A 17,441-nucleotide genomic window follows, 5' to 3' on the forward strand; every position below is an offset into this window, starting at 1 on the left:
GGTAATTTGGTTGACTGCGATGAATGGATGCCCCGTGAATGGGGCCATTTTATATGTGTAACTGACGACGATGATTTGCGCCGTATTCCCTCTGGCGGTCCTCTTATATTAGATAAAAAACCACCAATCATATACGGCATCGCCAGCTTTTCTTTGAAGAAAGGAAACGAGACTATCCTTGTTTTTACCAACTTGAAAAAATATCGGAATGGATTAACGGGATATACGCCTAATAGTACAAAATTGTGACTAATGATGATAAAATTATGTTTACTGCCATGTTATTTATGTATCTACCTACTTACTATAATCCTATGAAATAAATAAAAATTACGATGAAAATACGCAAATTTTGTTCATGATAGGAACGACCTATTCATGCATTGAATAACATTTTCTTAGGTATTATTACTTTTAATTAATTAATTTTTATTATTTTTTTTAATTAATTTAATACAGTGATAATAAAAGTGCATATGAATTATGAATGTGCAATTAGGTACTGGTACTGGTAAACGAACCAAATATACATAATAATTTGTATGGTGTATCAATGTGATGTAGGTATTAATTTAAAAGTAACTTTATTAAAAATTGTAACCCCCTTACGTGCTAGAAAAATACTGACAACTGGCATTCCCGTTTTCTTTAAAAAGGAATTAAGACGATACACAAAAAAAAATCTACTGCTTGGCGGGCGGAGTCTAATAGCTCGCTATCGCGAACGCGGGTGTGCGCGAAGTCATTCTTGCAAACTCGCCGCGCTGCCGCTGGCCGACTCGGGACAAACATGTATGGAGTCGTCATACAGTTATAATATTCTTATATATTTAATTGTTGATTTATTGGTTTTATTTTCTTGCTTATAAACAAATAATCTTCTTTTTAACAACTACTTAGACATTATTAATAATTATTATTATTTCGTAATGTTTACTTTATTACAAAATAATACAGGTTATAAATAATCTTTAAAATAACAAAAAATATTGTTACTCTAAAAAAATGAAATGGTACTCAATAACGCGGACTACTGAATGGATTTAGATAGAATTTGGTGCTGACGTAGATATTACGTCATGCCCAGAAATGAAAGGTAATATTTCTGAAAGAAGTTATAAACCCTAATTCTTCTCAGTCAAAGTCAAGAGTGGAAGATATCACTAATACAGTAAAACTGATGCGAAACTTTGGATGTTAATTTGTATATTTTTTTGTTAGTTGTTACTTAATCACGTCAAGACTACATTACCAATTTTGATAAAATATAGCTAATTGCCTGGATTTACACAAAGGATACTTTTTATCCGAACTGAACACTTCTGTGGGATAAGACAGGATTCACGATATAATCTAATTCCACGCGGGCAAAGCCGCGGTCGGAATGATATTTTTTTAAATAAAAAAATTGTTTAAAAAAAACACAAAATATATTGACGCATGTATTTATTTTTTGCACTCTATTATAATTGTAATTATTCATTACAAATAATCAAAATAAAATAGCCAGAACAAAGTTAGGCCCTGGTAGGGTAGGTAGGCAGGTACAGCAATGTGAGACGAACACTGGCTTATTTATACCAATAATAATGTATTATAAACATTAAATTAAGTTTACTTTCTAACAACAAAAATACATAATATTAGCTAATGTGAAAGCGAATCAACCAATCATCACACAAAAATGAAATGTGCACACAAATATTCATCCAAATCGGTTCATGTCATTAGGAGGAGTGACTGCAGCGCCATCTTCCGGGCCCAATTGTGTTTCCAGATCACCCAGGAACTCAATTTAATATACCTACTTACACAAAATTTTTCGAAATGAAAACTCACATTACTATGTAAATATGAATATAAACCTGTTTTATTACTAAGCAATTTCCCGCACAGGTGTAGTAAGTATAAATGAAATAAATATCAACATCAAATTCTTTATACAACATACTTATCTACCACCTTCTAAGAAATGTAATTCTTGAAATTATTTCGTATTTTTTTTAAATATAATACTACTCCAATGAGCTCCTGTTCCATATTATGTCCGCCATACTTCCACTAAGTTCACCATGATTTTTTATTTCTTTGCACTTTGTTGCTTTTTGCTAAAAATGGAATCATGCGATAAAACCAGTAGAGCTTTGATAACATACATTTTTGACTGAATAAAGGTACTTACGAAGGAGTGGATTCACATTGTGAACAATCAGTGGGTTTATTTTCCTTCTGGATTCCGGATTTCTGAAAAGATTATTTATGCTATAAATTAAAAAATCTTACACATTCGTTATGTACTTAAAACAGGGGTACATATCAAACATCGTCTATAATACAATTATCATCAAATTTAAAATAAAACCAACTTACTTCATTAATTTGTTCCAATTGTAAGCATTCTTTTTCCTCCAACCTTTATGTTTCTTCTTCTTATTTTCTTTATTGTCCCCATTTGTCTCATTTTGTCTTATCGTGTTGTCACCCTTTTTTACGATTGCGCGAGCGACACAAGTTCCCCGTGTGACGGCCGTAGCGGGAATGACTCGTGCAGCGATCGGGGTAGGAAGGTGCAGGGCGGCTCTCGCTATATTGGCTGGTCGCGCGCTAATTTCAAGTATTTCTTGTTTATTTCAAAACCATCGCATATTTCAAAATTCTAACACGGTAGACGTATAGGTTGTATATTTTATAGTTAATATCCAAAAAGTCGTAACTTTACGTTTGTTATTTTGAAGATGCCAGAGATTAAAAAAAAATAACAATGATAACTTTGTATTTTTTTTCTATCGAGAAAATATCATGGAATCATGTTTCTAAAACGGTAGACGTATTGTGTTACTATTGAACTTTCTTGTCAAGAATTTTCATCACGACAACTTTAATTATATAAAAAATAGGAAGGTTTGAAAAGGGCCGTAAATGTTAGAAAAATTAATTCATCACCTTAATCCCATTCGTCGTCACCTAACGCTTAATGAGCGCACGGAAATATCAATATATTTCCGCTAATTTCAGGTGAGTCGATTAAAATTATCAATTTAACATTATAGTATTATCTGTATAATGAGTCATGTGGTGTACTTAAATGTTACAACAGTGGTTCTGCTATCAGTTGGTTCACAAACGTTACACAGAATGGCAGGTGAGTCTGATGAATTATATTGATAACGTATCATACCTACTAGAACTTACCATACACTCAAAGCAATGGCCTGATTTTTATTGTCTTAGAGTTTTGTGACAGATCTTCTTTAGATAAAATTATTTAAAAAGTTAATTATGTTTTACCTTGGGTTCCTTTTTACGTGTTTTAATGCAAGTTTTTGGTTGTACTTAAAATAGACTATAAAGTGTAAGATATTATGTATTTTTATCAGTTTTTCAGAGAACTGATTTGCATATATCATGCAATGTGCGCATGAAAATCTTGTTTTCAGTAAAGCCTTACGTCAATATGTCAATATTCTCTGTATTTATTGTGCAATTTATACACAGGTATTATTGTTTACGTGGTACATAGCATTATACATCCTATTTTAATGAAACATTGTTTAAATTCCTGTAAATGTTCATGAACACTGGCGAGGACAAAATGCTCACGCGCAAATATCGATCTTTTTGTTTCTAGAACTTCTCACAACAAAGCCTTAGGTAGAGTACTCTTTAAATTATTTAACTAGTATTGTTAAATATTGGATTTATAGTTCAAAACAGTGATTGTTATAACGATGTAAATAGAACGTTTCAAATCTAGGATTTCTTCGCATTTATTTTATTTATTGCCGTGAAATATTGGATAATGCAACGATTACAATACATACCTACCTACTATTATTCTTGTAAGTAAAGTCCTAATTTAAAAAAAGGTAAATTTGATAAATCGTATCTACCTCTAATGCACTATAGATAACTATAGATAGGTATATATGAAATTTCAAGGAAAAGATTATTCCTTCATGAAAAATTACAAGAATTGTCTTTTTTATCAATTTGGTATTTATCGGTTTCATGTCAAAAATAACAATCAATTAAATAGATAAGGTTTATCAAGGAGCGGTCATTGTTCTTATCTTTTATCGTCTAAAAAAGATTATGTTTGTTTAGAATACGTGGAAAATAAAAAGGATATTTATATTCTGAGTAATTGATGATAAATAGCGTCTCAAACCAAAATTAGTAATGAAATCTATACTTATAAATAATAAAAAAAAAACTAATTTTGTAATAAGCATTCAAAATCCTTCTCAAATATATAGTCGGTAACCAAATATTTTTGATACAGACAGATATCACGGCTATGGGCGCCCCCCTCACGGTTACCCCCCCGGACCTCCCGGGTCGGGCCACCCTTTCCCTCCTTACCCCCAAGGTCCCAACGTAGTGTTTTACCCAGTGCACCCCGCATATTTCTACCCCCCTTACGCTCCCCCTCCTCAAGTGGCTGACCCAGGAATAGAAGTAGCAATCGTTGATGACGGTCCTACCATGCCCGGAGAAACCGTTGAATTACCTTACAGTAAGTTTAAACTACCAACTGTGAACGTGATAGCCAATAGGACCGTTTCAATTTTTCCCGATAAATTTCAAGCGATCCTATTGGTCGATGGGTTAGCTATCCCCGTTTATCACGTTTCACGATTGGTAGAAAAAGGATGGTTTAGCATTGGCAAACAATCGTCCCTCTTTTGTGTTCGATTTATTTAATAATTTCGGGATGTTTGATGATTAAAAAAATCAGGTCAAGAGCTTTAAAGTTGTACGATTGTTGGTATATGTTGCAAAATAAAGAGATGACACTAATATATTTTGCGATCAGAAAATAATAGTATTTTAATTTATAATTAAGTGACTGGTTAAATTTGTGGTCAATTCAAAATTAAACTGTAAATTTACTAATGAAACCAGTAATTTCGCATTAATGGATATTAGATAAAATCATTTCAAAATATATTGGCATCACGATTCATTTCATTGTTTCTCATCATTCTTTATTTTATTCAATTAATTAAGCAATTTCTCAAATAAGAATCTGCAAGTGTTATCTCTTTTAGCTTTTAGTATTTGTCAGCCAATGTTGGGCCAATCCTCTCTATGGTTCCCATCCTTTATCCTGCCCAGGTCTTGTTATATTGCTCTTATGTGAATTTAAAACGAAAATTATTAAAAAATATACAATTAAATGATGTCACCATACAGAGTTTTGGCCATTGCTTTTTGTTGTTTTGCAATACGTCCGAATATTTTGCGATAATGATATATATCTATATGAAATATTTGATAAATATTTATCTACGTGTTTTTACGAAATGATAGTGATTTTTGCTAAATCCTGCCTTTCGATTTAAATTTTAAATCATAAAGAATGTTGCAGCAAAAAAATCCGTAATGCTTGATAATAACTATGTAAAATGAGTCGAGCAATTCACAATAATCACATGAAATGCTTAATTTAGAAACTATTTTCATTATCACTTTTTAATAATACCACTGTAATTAATACCTAGTTGGTTATTCCGATTTGTCTGAGCTGTCTTTAATTCAAATTTTCCATAGTTTTGAACCAAATCAAAAAAAAAGCTTGGAAAAGAATTGGATATTCAATCTCGGTATCCAAGATCTTATTTCAACATTACCATCTTTCACACCGTATCTGAATCTTCCAGGTACATACCGTTGGGTTCCAGCATGTTTGAGCCAGAGGAGCATCCCCATGGGAGCTCTAAGAGTCGGTAATGACGCTGATGGGGAACCGATCTACGCTGGCAGAGCGCACCACAGTGGAGACCTGCTGCCGGCGAAGGTGATCCCTGCTAAGAACGTGGCCTATGTCTGCTATGGAGGAGAGGAGGTCCTTGTAGACCAGTTTGAGGTTAGTTTTAACTTTCTCGCACTTTTATAAAGAGTTGTTTGTGGGTAACTAACTTAGATCATTACTTAATGATCTAAGGTAACTAGTGACTTCCGTGCGTGATGTAATATGTAATTTTGTATGAGGAACTCCACGTATGTCCTGCTATTTAATGCATATTTAGGTAAAAGTAGCTCTTGAGGACATTTCAATAAAGATATTGTGAGAAAATTATGTGTAACACCTGTCACAAAGGATTGCTAAATACAAAATTTATGTGAAAAATTTGGAAAATGTTACTTTGAGATGTGTTATATACCTAAGCCATGTTAATTTTAATGAGTTTTCGTTAAACAAGGTCTTTACGCTAATAGATTCAACAATTGATCGCTTTAAATGAATACATAGTAAAAGAATAGGTTTAAAAAAAAAACTTATAGATACCTATGTATTATTACCATGTCTTAAATAATCTGCAAGAACAGGAACCATACCTTCAGTTAGCCCACGTGTCCAAAAATCATATTCTGAAGCAACCGATAGATCGCAGATAAGCAACAAGGCTGCCATGTGTACCTACTGTATTAAATAAAATTGTTTTAAAATTGTTTTAAATGCTTTATTGTATAGTCGTAATTGCTTTAATCTTGGTGTGGTACATAAAAGTGTTAAATATCTGTCCAGCAGACTCTCCGAACAAAATATTCTAAATCATACAATTTACTTCCTATCTATACTTTTTTTTTTAATTCACAACAGAACAGGCATTTGACCGCGATCGCGCCTGATGGTAAGCGTGGATGCGGTCGATCGCAGATGATGCCTGTCCTGAAAGAGCCTATTCACTCTGGTTTTAAACAGTTCCAAATTATAGCTCTGAGGGAACACAGAAGGCGGGAGGGAGTTCCACTCCTCCGCAGTTTGAATACTTATTACTCAACAAACTCAAAATTTCAGGTGTTAGTACCAGCGATGTTCTCCTGGCAGTTCGCGACAGGAGGCAGCGTCCCCCCCGGTGCTGTGGAAGCCGGAGTCACTGCTGACGGCGAGAAACTGTACTATGGCAGAGTTACACATGACGGTTGTACTACACCTGGCAAGGTAAGGGTTTGGAATTGTATTCAATACTTTGGGTGGAATTTTGAGGAAAATGTAAATGGTAAACGGTGATAGAAAGATGGTAATGTAAAATGTAGAGTCAGAATTTTTCTCTACGAAATCGATACTGATCATAGGTATAATTTTGTCTCGTAAATCAACTGAAAAATTAAATGACAAGAGAGAAATTAATTAGCCTTTACTGCATTTTAACAGTTTAGTACATAAAGCGTTAATTTAATCTATAAAATATACGAACTAAGGAAAAACATGTTTCAAAAAACGTCAGTTTTGTGATCGAAACAAGATCTTTCACGTCTTTAGATAACGACATCGATCTTAACAATATTAATTATATCACAATCCTAACCAATGTGTTTAATTTCAGATCCAAGAAAGCCACGGTGTATGCTACTATCCCTTCGACGGCGAAGAAAGAAGCTCAGCTGAATATGAGGCTCTTGTTCTCATGTAAATTTAGTTCTAAAGTCACGGTTAACTGTCCCTTTTTGCCATTAAGTACAAGGTATTACATAATTTATAAACGACTTATTTATTTGAACAGCCAGTAATGCTTAACAGTATCTGTCAGTCATTGTAGCTGTTAAATTGTTGCTCTTTGTATGAAAATAAACGTATTATTTATATAAAATGTGTATAATTAATTACCTGCATCCCTAATTATTCGTGGAGGAAAACTGTTCCTGAAAATGAAAATACTCGTCATAACTTCATTTTGAATTTACGTACCTACTCATATTATTAAATTTTTCAAAGAACTTGTGTGTATCTGTTGAATGAAACAAAGGAAGCATTGTTTGTGTAACTCCAGTTAGAAAAGCCGAGCACAAAGCAAAATAATTGAAATGAAAATATCCTAATATTGACATAATGATTATAACTCTGTCTACTATTATTTACCAAGACCGATTCATCTAGGTACATGATAACTTTTGAAGTCATTGAACTTTCGAGAAGTTTCAATTTAAGAATATTTTTTTTTACAATTAAGACCTTTTATCTCCCTTTGTGAACATGGATGGATGAATTGTAGTCTTTCTCGCAAAAACTACTGAACGGGTGATACACCTACACATAGGTATAATACCTATAATATACACAGTATAAAATATAAATTATAATCTGAATCTAGAAATGGGCTATAAAGATTTTCGTAAATTTTATCGATCTATGTAGGATTCATTTTAATAAAATGCCAAAAAGTCGCGGTCAAAGCAGTGGCGCTACCTTGGGCCCTGGTACTATGTTGGATGAGAGAGTTTGCTAGTCATGGTGTTTTTTTTTTCATCGAGAGACCCTATTTTGTTCTTGCACTAGGCTTATTGGTTACCTAGCTACGCCTCTGGATCAAAGCTCCGTCATACAGGTATTGTCTCACAGTGCAGGTATGTACACAACACACACATATTGTGTCAATTGAGTGCAAAAAAAGTTTTGCTGCCTTTTCGTGAAGAGTTCTTTAGAAAAGTTATTTGCTAAAATATAAAAGATAGGTATAATATCTAGAAAATGTGACATCAAAATATGATGTAGGTACACGTAGGTACCGTTTTTTTTATTTTGCCCAAAGAGTCAATCTCCAAATGAAATACCTACATAATCATGTTAAAGTTCAAGTAAGACTTGGTGTCAAAAGCATAGTGATATTGATGTCTAATAAAAGTTTATTTTACTCATAATATTGTCATTTAACCAACACCCTATGTAGTGAGTGGAGTCGCAAGCAGAATCTACATAGTTTTAAATAGATTCTCTGGACTGTTATTGGTTTCACCTATGTACTTTATACACACCTAGCAAATCGATTGGCAAAGTATAGTATCGTCGTATATTAAAATGTATGTAGGCGTTGCTATTTTTAAATCACGATAAAGAATGAAGGCTTCCTCTTGCTCAGTATTCACTCAAACTCAATAGTTGTTTTGGGTTGCACGTAGAGATTACTGATTAAAAACACATAAATAATATTTAGTAATATTTATCGCTAGTGTTTTATTTGTAACAATGATAAATGTGATTTTATTTGTGATGCTTGGTAAGTCGAATTGTGATTTAATTCATTTAATAAGGCCGAATTTACTTTTATTTGTGATAAAAAGTAATTATGGGTTGGATAACAAGGAATATTTTTCTTTGAAATCAATATGATCATAAAAGAAAGCCATAAAATAATATCTTCTCATAATTTGAACGACTTTCAGACTTCAGTAAAGTAAAGAGATAAATCACCAAAACAGTAGTTAAATTTTATTCGGAGTCTTATACATATTTTTGTCCTTACTTAACACGTTCACTGCGGCATGTCCAGTATCGGGCCATCAGCGACTACACCACAGTGCGGCGCCCAAAATCGCAGTTTTCACCGTGGTGCGGCGAGGTTTTTTATATGTTAATCAATGACTAGAAAAGAGACAAATATATTTTTGTGATCACAGTTTGAAGTAGGACTCAATTTCGTTTAAAAATCGTATGGCAAAATATTGGACCAACGCATAGAAAAGAAACCGTTTCTTTTGTGTGCGGCATGTCAAATATTTTGCCATGGACAAGCACCTCATGCCGCACTTTACTGCGAGCGCGCCGCGTGTTAGTCTCGCATAGTGATGAGAGAGATTCTTTTGAGTTTTTTTAAATGACAATGATACCTTAAAGGCTTTAGTTTTTTTACTTTCTTTTATTTCGTAGCATAAATGCAAAAATGTGATGACAGTTGTGAAAATAATATAAAACATTAAAACAAAAGTTACTGAACAAATTAAAACAAAAGTTACTGAACAATTTCCTGATAGTACTCTATCAAGTACCTTGTTTTATATGTGTTTTTTTTTGTATCGACGATCTCGTTATCTGTTAACAAACAGACTGAAATATACAAAATTGATTTATATCGATATCGATGTTTTATTTTACAGTGTTTCCCATCGCTATTACTGTAAACATGCCGTATCAACGCAGTGCGGGATGGCAAATAATTTTTCACAAAATCAGGGGTTTACATTTTCCCTCATATCTTTTAAACTATTCGGTCAAACTAAAAGCTATTCATGCGGTATATACTAGACTATATATACTATTATCTGAAAAAAAATTTTTTGAAATATCTTGGAATTTCATGAAATTATTAACCTTCAAAGTCAGAAGGTGCGATGTGATAAAAATGGCTCATGACGCACAGTGGTGAACTTGCCGATGTGAAGTATGGAAGACATGCCGCAACAACGGTAAGTTTGGCATTTTAGGTGCCGCAGTGAACGTGTTAAGTTTAGGATAGTAATCATAATCATATTTATTTCCGAATTTTCGTATTATAATTTCTTATAATAACATAATTATCTTCTAATATAAGGAGTTTTTAGTATAAACAACTTAATATTTAATTGGTTCACCTTATGCATTTTAATACATCTAAGGTTACACTTGCAATATTGCAAAATGAAACATGAGCCGGAATTAGTACCTACAACTAATAACTTACAATCCATATAAAATTAAATACATTACTGGTTATGTAAATTTTCAATGTAAACAGTTCCATCCATTTACACATACGACTAATTTTATATTGCACTGTGCACATATGCATTATACAGGGTGTCCCAAAAAGTAGTGATGAACGAAAGCTGGGAGGTAGAGGACCAAGAGGGCTATCCGAATCACCCCCATGTGTGTTATGCGATTTTTCGTATATTCGGAGTTATTACATTTTTTTCAATTTTTCATCTATCGCCGAGTACGATGAGATTTTTATTTATGGTGACGTGAATTATTGCGTTAGATGCTTGATTTTTTTTGTGTGCTAAGCTGAAAGATAGGCCAATTCAGTATGGTAACATTTACTATCGTTAGATCTACGAATGGAATAAAAAAAAGAATAAAATGCCAAGAAAGATAAAATTACCCAGTATGTTCATAACTTCAAGGGCCCATAAAAAAATAAAATCACATAAAAAGGTTTTCCATTTGGCTTTTAAAAACTTGCTCTATCGATCAGGTAGCTACCCTTAAAAAATTCATTTTATTATTCTGAAGGCTTCAATCGAAAAATTGAAATCTAAATGTGGTAAGTGGAAAATTTTTATTAACATGATGATCATTAAAACCAATAAATAGGTGTTAAATTACCAGAATTTTTTTAAAATAGCCCCACTGTTGCTCAATGCAAGTGCGACATCACCGTAAAAAGTTGTCTTTTTAATGTCTGAATGCTCTTTTATCATTTTTAATGGTTTCTTCTGCAACTATGAATTTCGGGGTTATTTCGTCCAAATTGTGGCAGTCTCTCGTCTTTGTAGTATTCCCACGGAAAAAATTCAATAGGGTTTATGTCCGGAGACCGTGGAGGCCAGGCTAAAGGGCAAAAATACTCGGAAAGATGGATTGGTCGTTGCAGCCTGCGCATGCGCCGGTGATGCCTGCTTTACAGCCTGGCCTCTACGGTCACACGACCTAAACCCCATTCATTTGTTTTAATGAGGATACTAAAAAGACTTCGGCTACTTGAGAGATAACCACAATGTGGACGAAATAACCCGGAAATTCATAGTTGCAGAAGAAACCATTAAAAATGATAAAAAAGCATTCAGACATTTAAAAGACAACTTTTTACGGTGATGTCGCACTTGCATTGAACAACAGCGGGGCTATTTAAAAAAAATCTGGTAATCAAACACCTATTTATTGGTTTTATTGATCATCATGTTAATAAAAATTTTGCACTTACCACATTTAGATTTAAATTTTTCGATTGAAGCCTTTAGAATAATAAAATTAAATTTTTAGGGTAGCTACCTGATCGAAAGAGCAAGTTTTTAAAAGCCAAATGGAAAACGTTTTTATGTGACTTTATTTTTTTATGGGCCCTTGAAGTTATGAACATACTGGGTAATTTTATCTTTCTTGGCATTTAATTCTTTTTTTTATTCCATTCGAAGATCTAACGATAGTAAATGTTACCATACTGAATTGGCCAATCTTTCAGCTTAGCACACAAAAAAAATCAAGCATCTAGCGCAATAATTCACGTCACCATAAATAAAAATCTCATCGTACTCAGCGATAGATGAAAAATTGAAAAAAATGTAATAACTCCGAATATACGAAAAATCGCATAACACACATGGGGGTGATTCGGATAGCCCTCTTGGTCCTCTACCTCCCAGCTTTCGTTCATCACTACTTTTTGGGACACCCTGTCTAGATATATTCACTAGAGATTATAAATACCTTAATATTAATTTTGGGTATTTGCGTAAAATGATTTCGTTAAACATATTATTGCAAGTAAAATATCCAATAATAGGAATAGGATAATTTTATTCATTTCTTCTAAAGCTAACACAATCAAATTTAAAGCTTTCAAGTATTGTAATACCTATTCAATAAACGTAATTCACTGCATTTTGTTACTTTTTTTATTTAAAACATTTCATACTTATAAGAAAAAAAATACACTGTAAATTTGTTCTCGTTTAACGTGTCTTCTTTCTTTACTACATGAGCTAAATAATTAATAATATCCTTATTATTTGATATTATATAGAAATTAGTGTTTATATTCCGCTAAAATATTTAAATCGTGCGGAAAGCTGTGTCCGTCTCTACCACCGATGTGGACGTCTCCACGTGACCACGACCACTCTGCCAAGAGTGAATCGACAAAGAAGAAGAAGAAGAAAAATCTTTAATTTCTATATCCTTTTTCAGTGCTCGGCACAGCAAAAACGGATCTAGCTGGTGAATGTAACCTGGCAGGCTTCTATTTCGAGCTGGGTTGCACTCCGGTCCCTCCAGCTGACAACACCACGATCTGCCCTGAGGCTTTCACCTGTCCAGACCTGCATCCTGACCCTAGCATGTGCTATTATAGGTGAATAAAATATTTCGGTTTTAAAATATTTATATATATTTATAGGTTCCCTTTTAAAATATTTCTGTTACTTGCTATAATATTAACTAGTTCAGAATATAATATTATGTACATATTTAAATAAAATAACCTAACCAAATATTGAACCTATCTAATTGAGTCCTTAAATTATTGTAGTTAATATAAAAAAAAGATATACTTACTTCATAGTTCATACTTGGTAAACGGATACTTTCCCGTTCATTTTCAAGCAGCAACTTTTACATGAGACATGTACTTTTCCGCCTAATTTTATGTGATTAATTTGTAATCGATTGCCTACTGTTCATTAATTATTGAATGCAGGGACTTTGTAAAAGACTTTGTAGACTTTGTAAAAGTCTAGGTATATTAAAATAGCTCATAGGTATTGGGAGCTTTTAATTGGCTCTATATCTTAGGCATCATTATTATTCTGTTGTTCCGTGAAAGCAAAAAAACAATTCAATAAACAATAACAATTATAACACTACCCTTCAGCGACAATGTTTTAGCGGAAAAGATTTCAAACAAACCTTGTGATAATGACCTTTCAAGTCCGAGAAAAGATGCTTTATTTGACAAGGTATAAAATAAACAGTAATGCAAAAACGTGGGCTGTGGCCTTTTGTGCAATCATTCGGAAAGTCCGTTACCTTCGCGGTATAAACCTTTTTTGTGCATGACATTTATATATTCATTGATATCTAGTCTAAGAATAAGAAACTCTACTAGGTATATACCACAGTAGATTACACATCACCTATGTTGAACATAATAGGTAACCTATCGGCAGGAACATTTTTTTTGCATTTATAGGTTAAATACATAAAAAAATTGTAGAAGATTCAATTAGAAAGAAGGATTAATCAATTTTCATACCTTAACCTGCTTAACAATCTACTAAAAAGTTTCATTAGTTAAGATTCCAGGAAATTAACTTAAGAAACAATAATTATAATTCCAGAGGAAAACCATACGCAGATCGTTCCACCATACCTCAGGTGGCCATCAACAACCCGTGCTCGCAAGCCTGCAGCTGCAGTACGTCCGCTGGGCCGCAGTTCGATTGCGCGGCCGTTGACTGCGTGGAGATCTTCGACTCAGACAAAGAGCAGCAATGTATCAACACCTACGAGTTAGACTCGTGCTGTAGTACCGGCACCGTTTGCGGTGAGTCCGAATTAATTGTTCATGCAATACATGTACCAAATATAAAATACAGTACGCAAGTATTGACCTTTTCGTAGTCAATTAAAATTGCCGAGTGAATAAACGATATGGCTATATTCTATGTGATTATATTATTTCGGAATATGCTTTTAACATGAAAGACTTTCGTAATGGTGTGCAAATATTTCTATCGCTCCCGCAATCGTGACTACAGCCAACTAATTCTTGGTGACCCGCTCTCCTTTAATAAAGACAACTGTTATCAGGTGTCTCTTCTATTGATGACCTTAGTAAATTAATTTTGTTTCCATTTGTGGTAAAGGTGAATGACCAATCACGTAAAAACTATTGGGTAGTCGATGAATGTAAATTTGAACACAATCTATTACCTATCTACCATGTTTATTCATCAGTCTATAATAATAGAGTCTGACCTATAGGCTATATTATGATATACATAATTTTTATTATTTATTGAAATTATTCTTACAAATTATTACAATAACTTAAGTCTAAGTCCCACAAAACTGCACATGCAGTTTGTCTGTGGGATCAAGCCTACAACTAAATTTATTATATAAAATATCTATATATCTATCTATGACTAAATATATTATATCATATTATTATCTGTTATAAAATATAATATTAAGTGAATAGGTATATCTATTTATGAGCTTATGTTTTAGCATTCTATTGACTGAAGAAGGTGTTTCCTTAATAATCTTTTAAATTTGTGAATATTTGCTTCTGTTCGTATGTACTCTGGTAAGCTATTGAGAAAATATGGTAAACGTTTATCTAGAGTTCGATCTCCAAAATAATTGTTGACTCTAGGTACTTCATATTTTCCTGAGGTCACTGACCTCGTTGTATGATTGGTATTTAACAGATTAAGAGAAGGAATAGAGCTATGGTTGTTAACAGCAAGAAGATATTTGTGCTTAAGGCTGACTGGAAGAATATTACAAAATTTAAATAGCATTCTATAGTTATGTTTATATTTATGTTTTATTTTTTTACTGACCAAGAGTTTTAAGAATCTAATTTGCATATTTTCTAATTTGTTTAAGTTAGTTTTAGTAGTAAGTCCATAACAATCAAGAGAATAACTAAGTATTGAATCCACAAGGGCCATGTACAGACATTTTAAAGTCTTTATAGGAACTTTGTAACTTATATGATAGAATTTACCTAACAATACTTTTAATTTATCATATATATAGTCTATATGTGTAGTCCAAGAAAAATGTTCATACGAATATACTTTTTTATTCTTACTTAACTGTTTCTTTATGACTAAGCGACTATTTTAGTGTGCACCATATTATTTGTATAGTGTTATTAAATGATGCTACAATGAACAATAAAAAGTACGTGAGCGGCATGGTAAAGAGGCATAAAGTTTGACGGAAATGTAGACGGCCCATTGTTTCACGAAATATTTATAACGGGTGATTTTTTAAGAGGTATAGGATTTGATTTTCAAAAAAAACACAAAAAACTTGAAAATGTTGATGTAATCTATAATGGAATTGATAAAACGATCAATATAATTTAATGTTTGAAGATGATTTCATGCAAATGATGGGGCCACGGCTCCGGTTTAGATGGCCCATTCGCATTTCGGCACACTCTCTACAACATATCGGCCGGTATATCACGAATACTTAAATGCTTCAATATTGGCTACCAGTGCGTCAATCGTTGCTGGTTTATCCCTGTAGGCATAAGAAATAGTCCAAAGACGTTTGATCACGCGATCTAGGCGGCCAATCGACGGGCCCAAAACGTGAGATAAACTGTTCGCCGAAGACGGCTCTCAATTGGGCTATTGTTTCGCGTGCCGTGTGGTATGTGGCACCGTCTTTTTGAAACCACGTGTGAGGCATGTCCAATTCTTCCATTTTGGGCAAAAAAAAATAAAATCGCCAATCGATGAAGTGCATCGCGCACTTCTTAACCGACTTCACACTCTCTTAACCGAGCATGCATTTTGATAGTAAAATTCAATAATTTGCAAGCGTTGTTCGTTCGTAAGTCGATTCATGGTTAAATTATAGACCAAACTGAACAAGTTTGATAAAGACACAAGACACGATTCACGCGTGATCTATCAAAAACAGTATTGCCAAAAAGAAACCAGCAAAAAAATCACCCTTTACAATCATTTCCTAGATTGTTGGGTTATTATAATTTTATGAATTGATAGTCAACCTTAATAAACGAAATACTAAATATTATTCTGTGTCAGTTGTCTGTTTGTTCTTGCCTTTGCGAAGGCTGGCCCGAGCTTTTTTGGACTTCTACCAAGTACCAGAAGATATCTAGCTAATGATATAAATAAAAAAGTAAATTAAGAATTATTATTTCGAAACATTAGTTATATCTAATATTTAAATTACTTATATCATTATGTTACAGGAAAAGATGAAATCGCCAAGCTGAAGACGTGCGAAGTAGATGGTCAAACGTACATGGAGGGGCAAACTTTCGAACCAAAGAATACCAGAAAAACCTGCATATGTACCGCGCAATGGAACGGCACCACTGACAATCCGTCGTATTGTAGAGATATCAACTGTGGATTGGAAATACACTATCAAGATAAAATATTTGATAATTGCGCACCTGTGTTCGCAGGAAATATGAGGAGTTGTCCTATTGCTTTTCAATGTCGTAAGTATCTAGTGTTCTTAATTAACATAGTTTTACGTAGATCTTCCTAATTATATTTTCAACGAATATGTAGAATTTGGTAAAGAAATAGATATGCTTTTAAGATACTAAATTTTTAGATATATAATTGATAGATTAATAGTTAAGACCATTAGACTAAACTATGGACTGAAAATTATTAACTTGCCATTTAAAAATTATTTTTATGGAGGCTAATAAATAATTATGAGTTTGTTAGTCTGCGGAATCGATTTTAGACATATGTTGATAAAATTTATATTTTTTATGACCTTCGAAGATGAAGTTATACTATTATAACCCGAATCAAATTCAGCACCTAGCTTTACTCTTATTTGCACATCTGAATCTGATTATTTCCACTACACTCGACATTATCCACAAAACAAAATTTCTCTTTTCAGCGTCCACGTCATCAAAAGTGATACGTGGTCTCAACTTACGCAGCATCAGTCAACAATGTTCCTTCGGCAATGTGACCCTGTCTGTTGGAGATGAGGTCACCGTGGATGAAAAGTGTACTAAATGTTCTTGTGATGTACCGCCTTTTGTATCTTGTTCCAGGAAAACCTCTTGCTTTGAGTAATTTTAAGATATTCTTGTAGATATTTACCATTATTTACCATCTTGAACAGATATTTATTTTTATTTATTTTATCTTGAACAGAAAGAAAAGGTATTTTTTCTTCTTTATAATATCAATACCAGGCTTCTTTTGCG

At 33.1% G+C, this 17,441-nt stretch overlaps 3 protein-coding genes and 1 long non-coding RNA gene across 4 annotated transcripts; 2 read left to right on the plus strand and 2 right to left on the minus strand.

The window, feature by feature from the left end:
• Positions 1–1,071: 1,071 nt before the first annotated feature.
• On the minus strand, positions 1,072–2,831 carry LOC149488586 (uncharacterized). Its single transcript, XR_016315615.1, has 3 exons — positions 2,371–2,831; positions 2,183–2,244; positions 1,072–2,108 (listed from the first exon to the last, which is right to left on the minus strand). It is a non-coding gene; the product is annotated as an uncharacterized LOC149488586 (long non-coding RNA).
• Positions 2,832–3,073: 242 nt separating this feature from the next.
• On the plus strand, positions 3,074–7,598 carry LOC149488587 (pfs47 receptor-like). The gene is made up of 5 exons (XM_089695259.1): positions 3,074–3,142; positions 4,283–4,516; positions 5,664–5,869; positions 6,806–6,949; positions 7,335–7,598. Exons 1-5 carry the CDS (start codon positions 3,136–3,138, stop codon positions 7,419–7,421), a joined length of 678 nt encoding a protein of 225 aa, XP_089551385.1. The 5' UTR covers positions 3,074–3,135; the 3' UTR covers positions 7,422–7,598.
• A 1,270-nt stretch (positions 7,599–8,868) lies between these two features.
• Positions 8,869–17,327, plus strand: LOC149488588 (uncharacterized). The gene is made up of 5 exons (XM_089695260.1): positions 8,869–9,002; positions 12,671–12,833; positions 13,819–14,024; positions 16,449–16,703; positions 17,126–17,327. Exons 1-5 carry the CDS (start codon positions 8,972–8,974, stop codon positions 17,305–17,307), a joined length of 837 nt encoding a protein of 278 aa, XP_089551386.1. The 5' UTR covers positions 8,869–8,971; the 3' UTR covers positions 17,308–17,327.
• On the minus strand, positions 14,710–15,931 carry LOC149488589 (uncharacterized). The gene is made up of 2 exons (XM_089695299.1): positions 15,828–15,931; positions 14,710–15,331 (listed from the first exon to the last, which is right to left on the minus strand). Exons 1-2 carry the CDS (start codon positions 15,929–15,931, stop codon positions 14,710–14,712), a joined length of 726 nt encoding a protein of 241 aa, XP_089551425.1.
• Positions 17,328–17,441: the final 114 nt, after the last annotated feature.

Source organism: Colias philodice, chromosome 5 (assembly GCF_061535455.1).
Source record: "Colias philodice isolate Cphi_HAF_F1 chromosome 5, ilColPhil1 Martin Lab GWU primary, whole genome shotgun sequence".
NCBI classification, from domain to species: domain Eukaryota; kingdom Metazoa; phylum Arthropoda; class Insecta; order Lepidoptera; family Pieridae; genus Colias; species Colias philodice.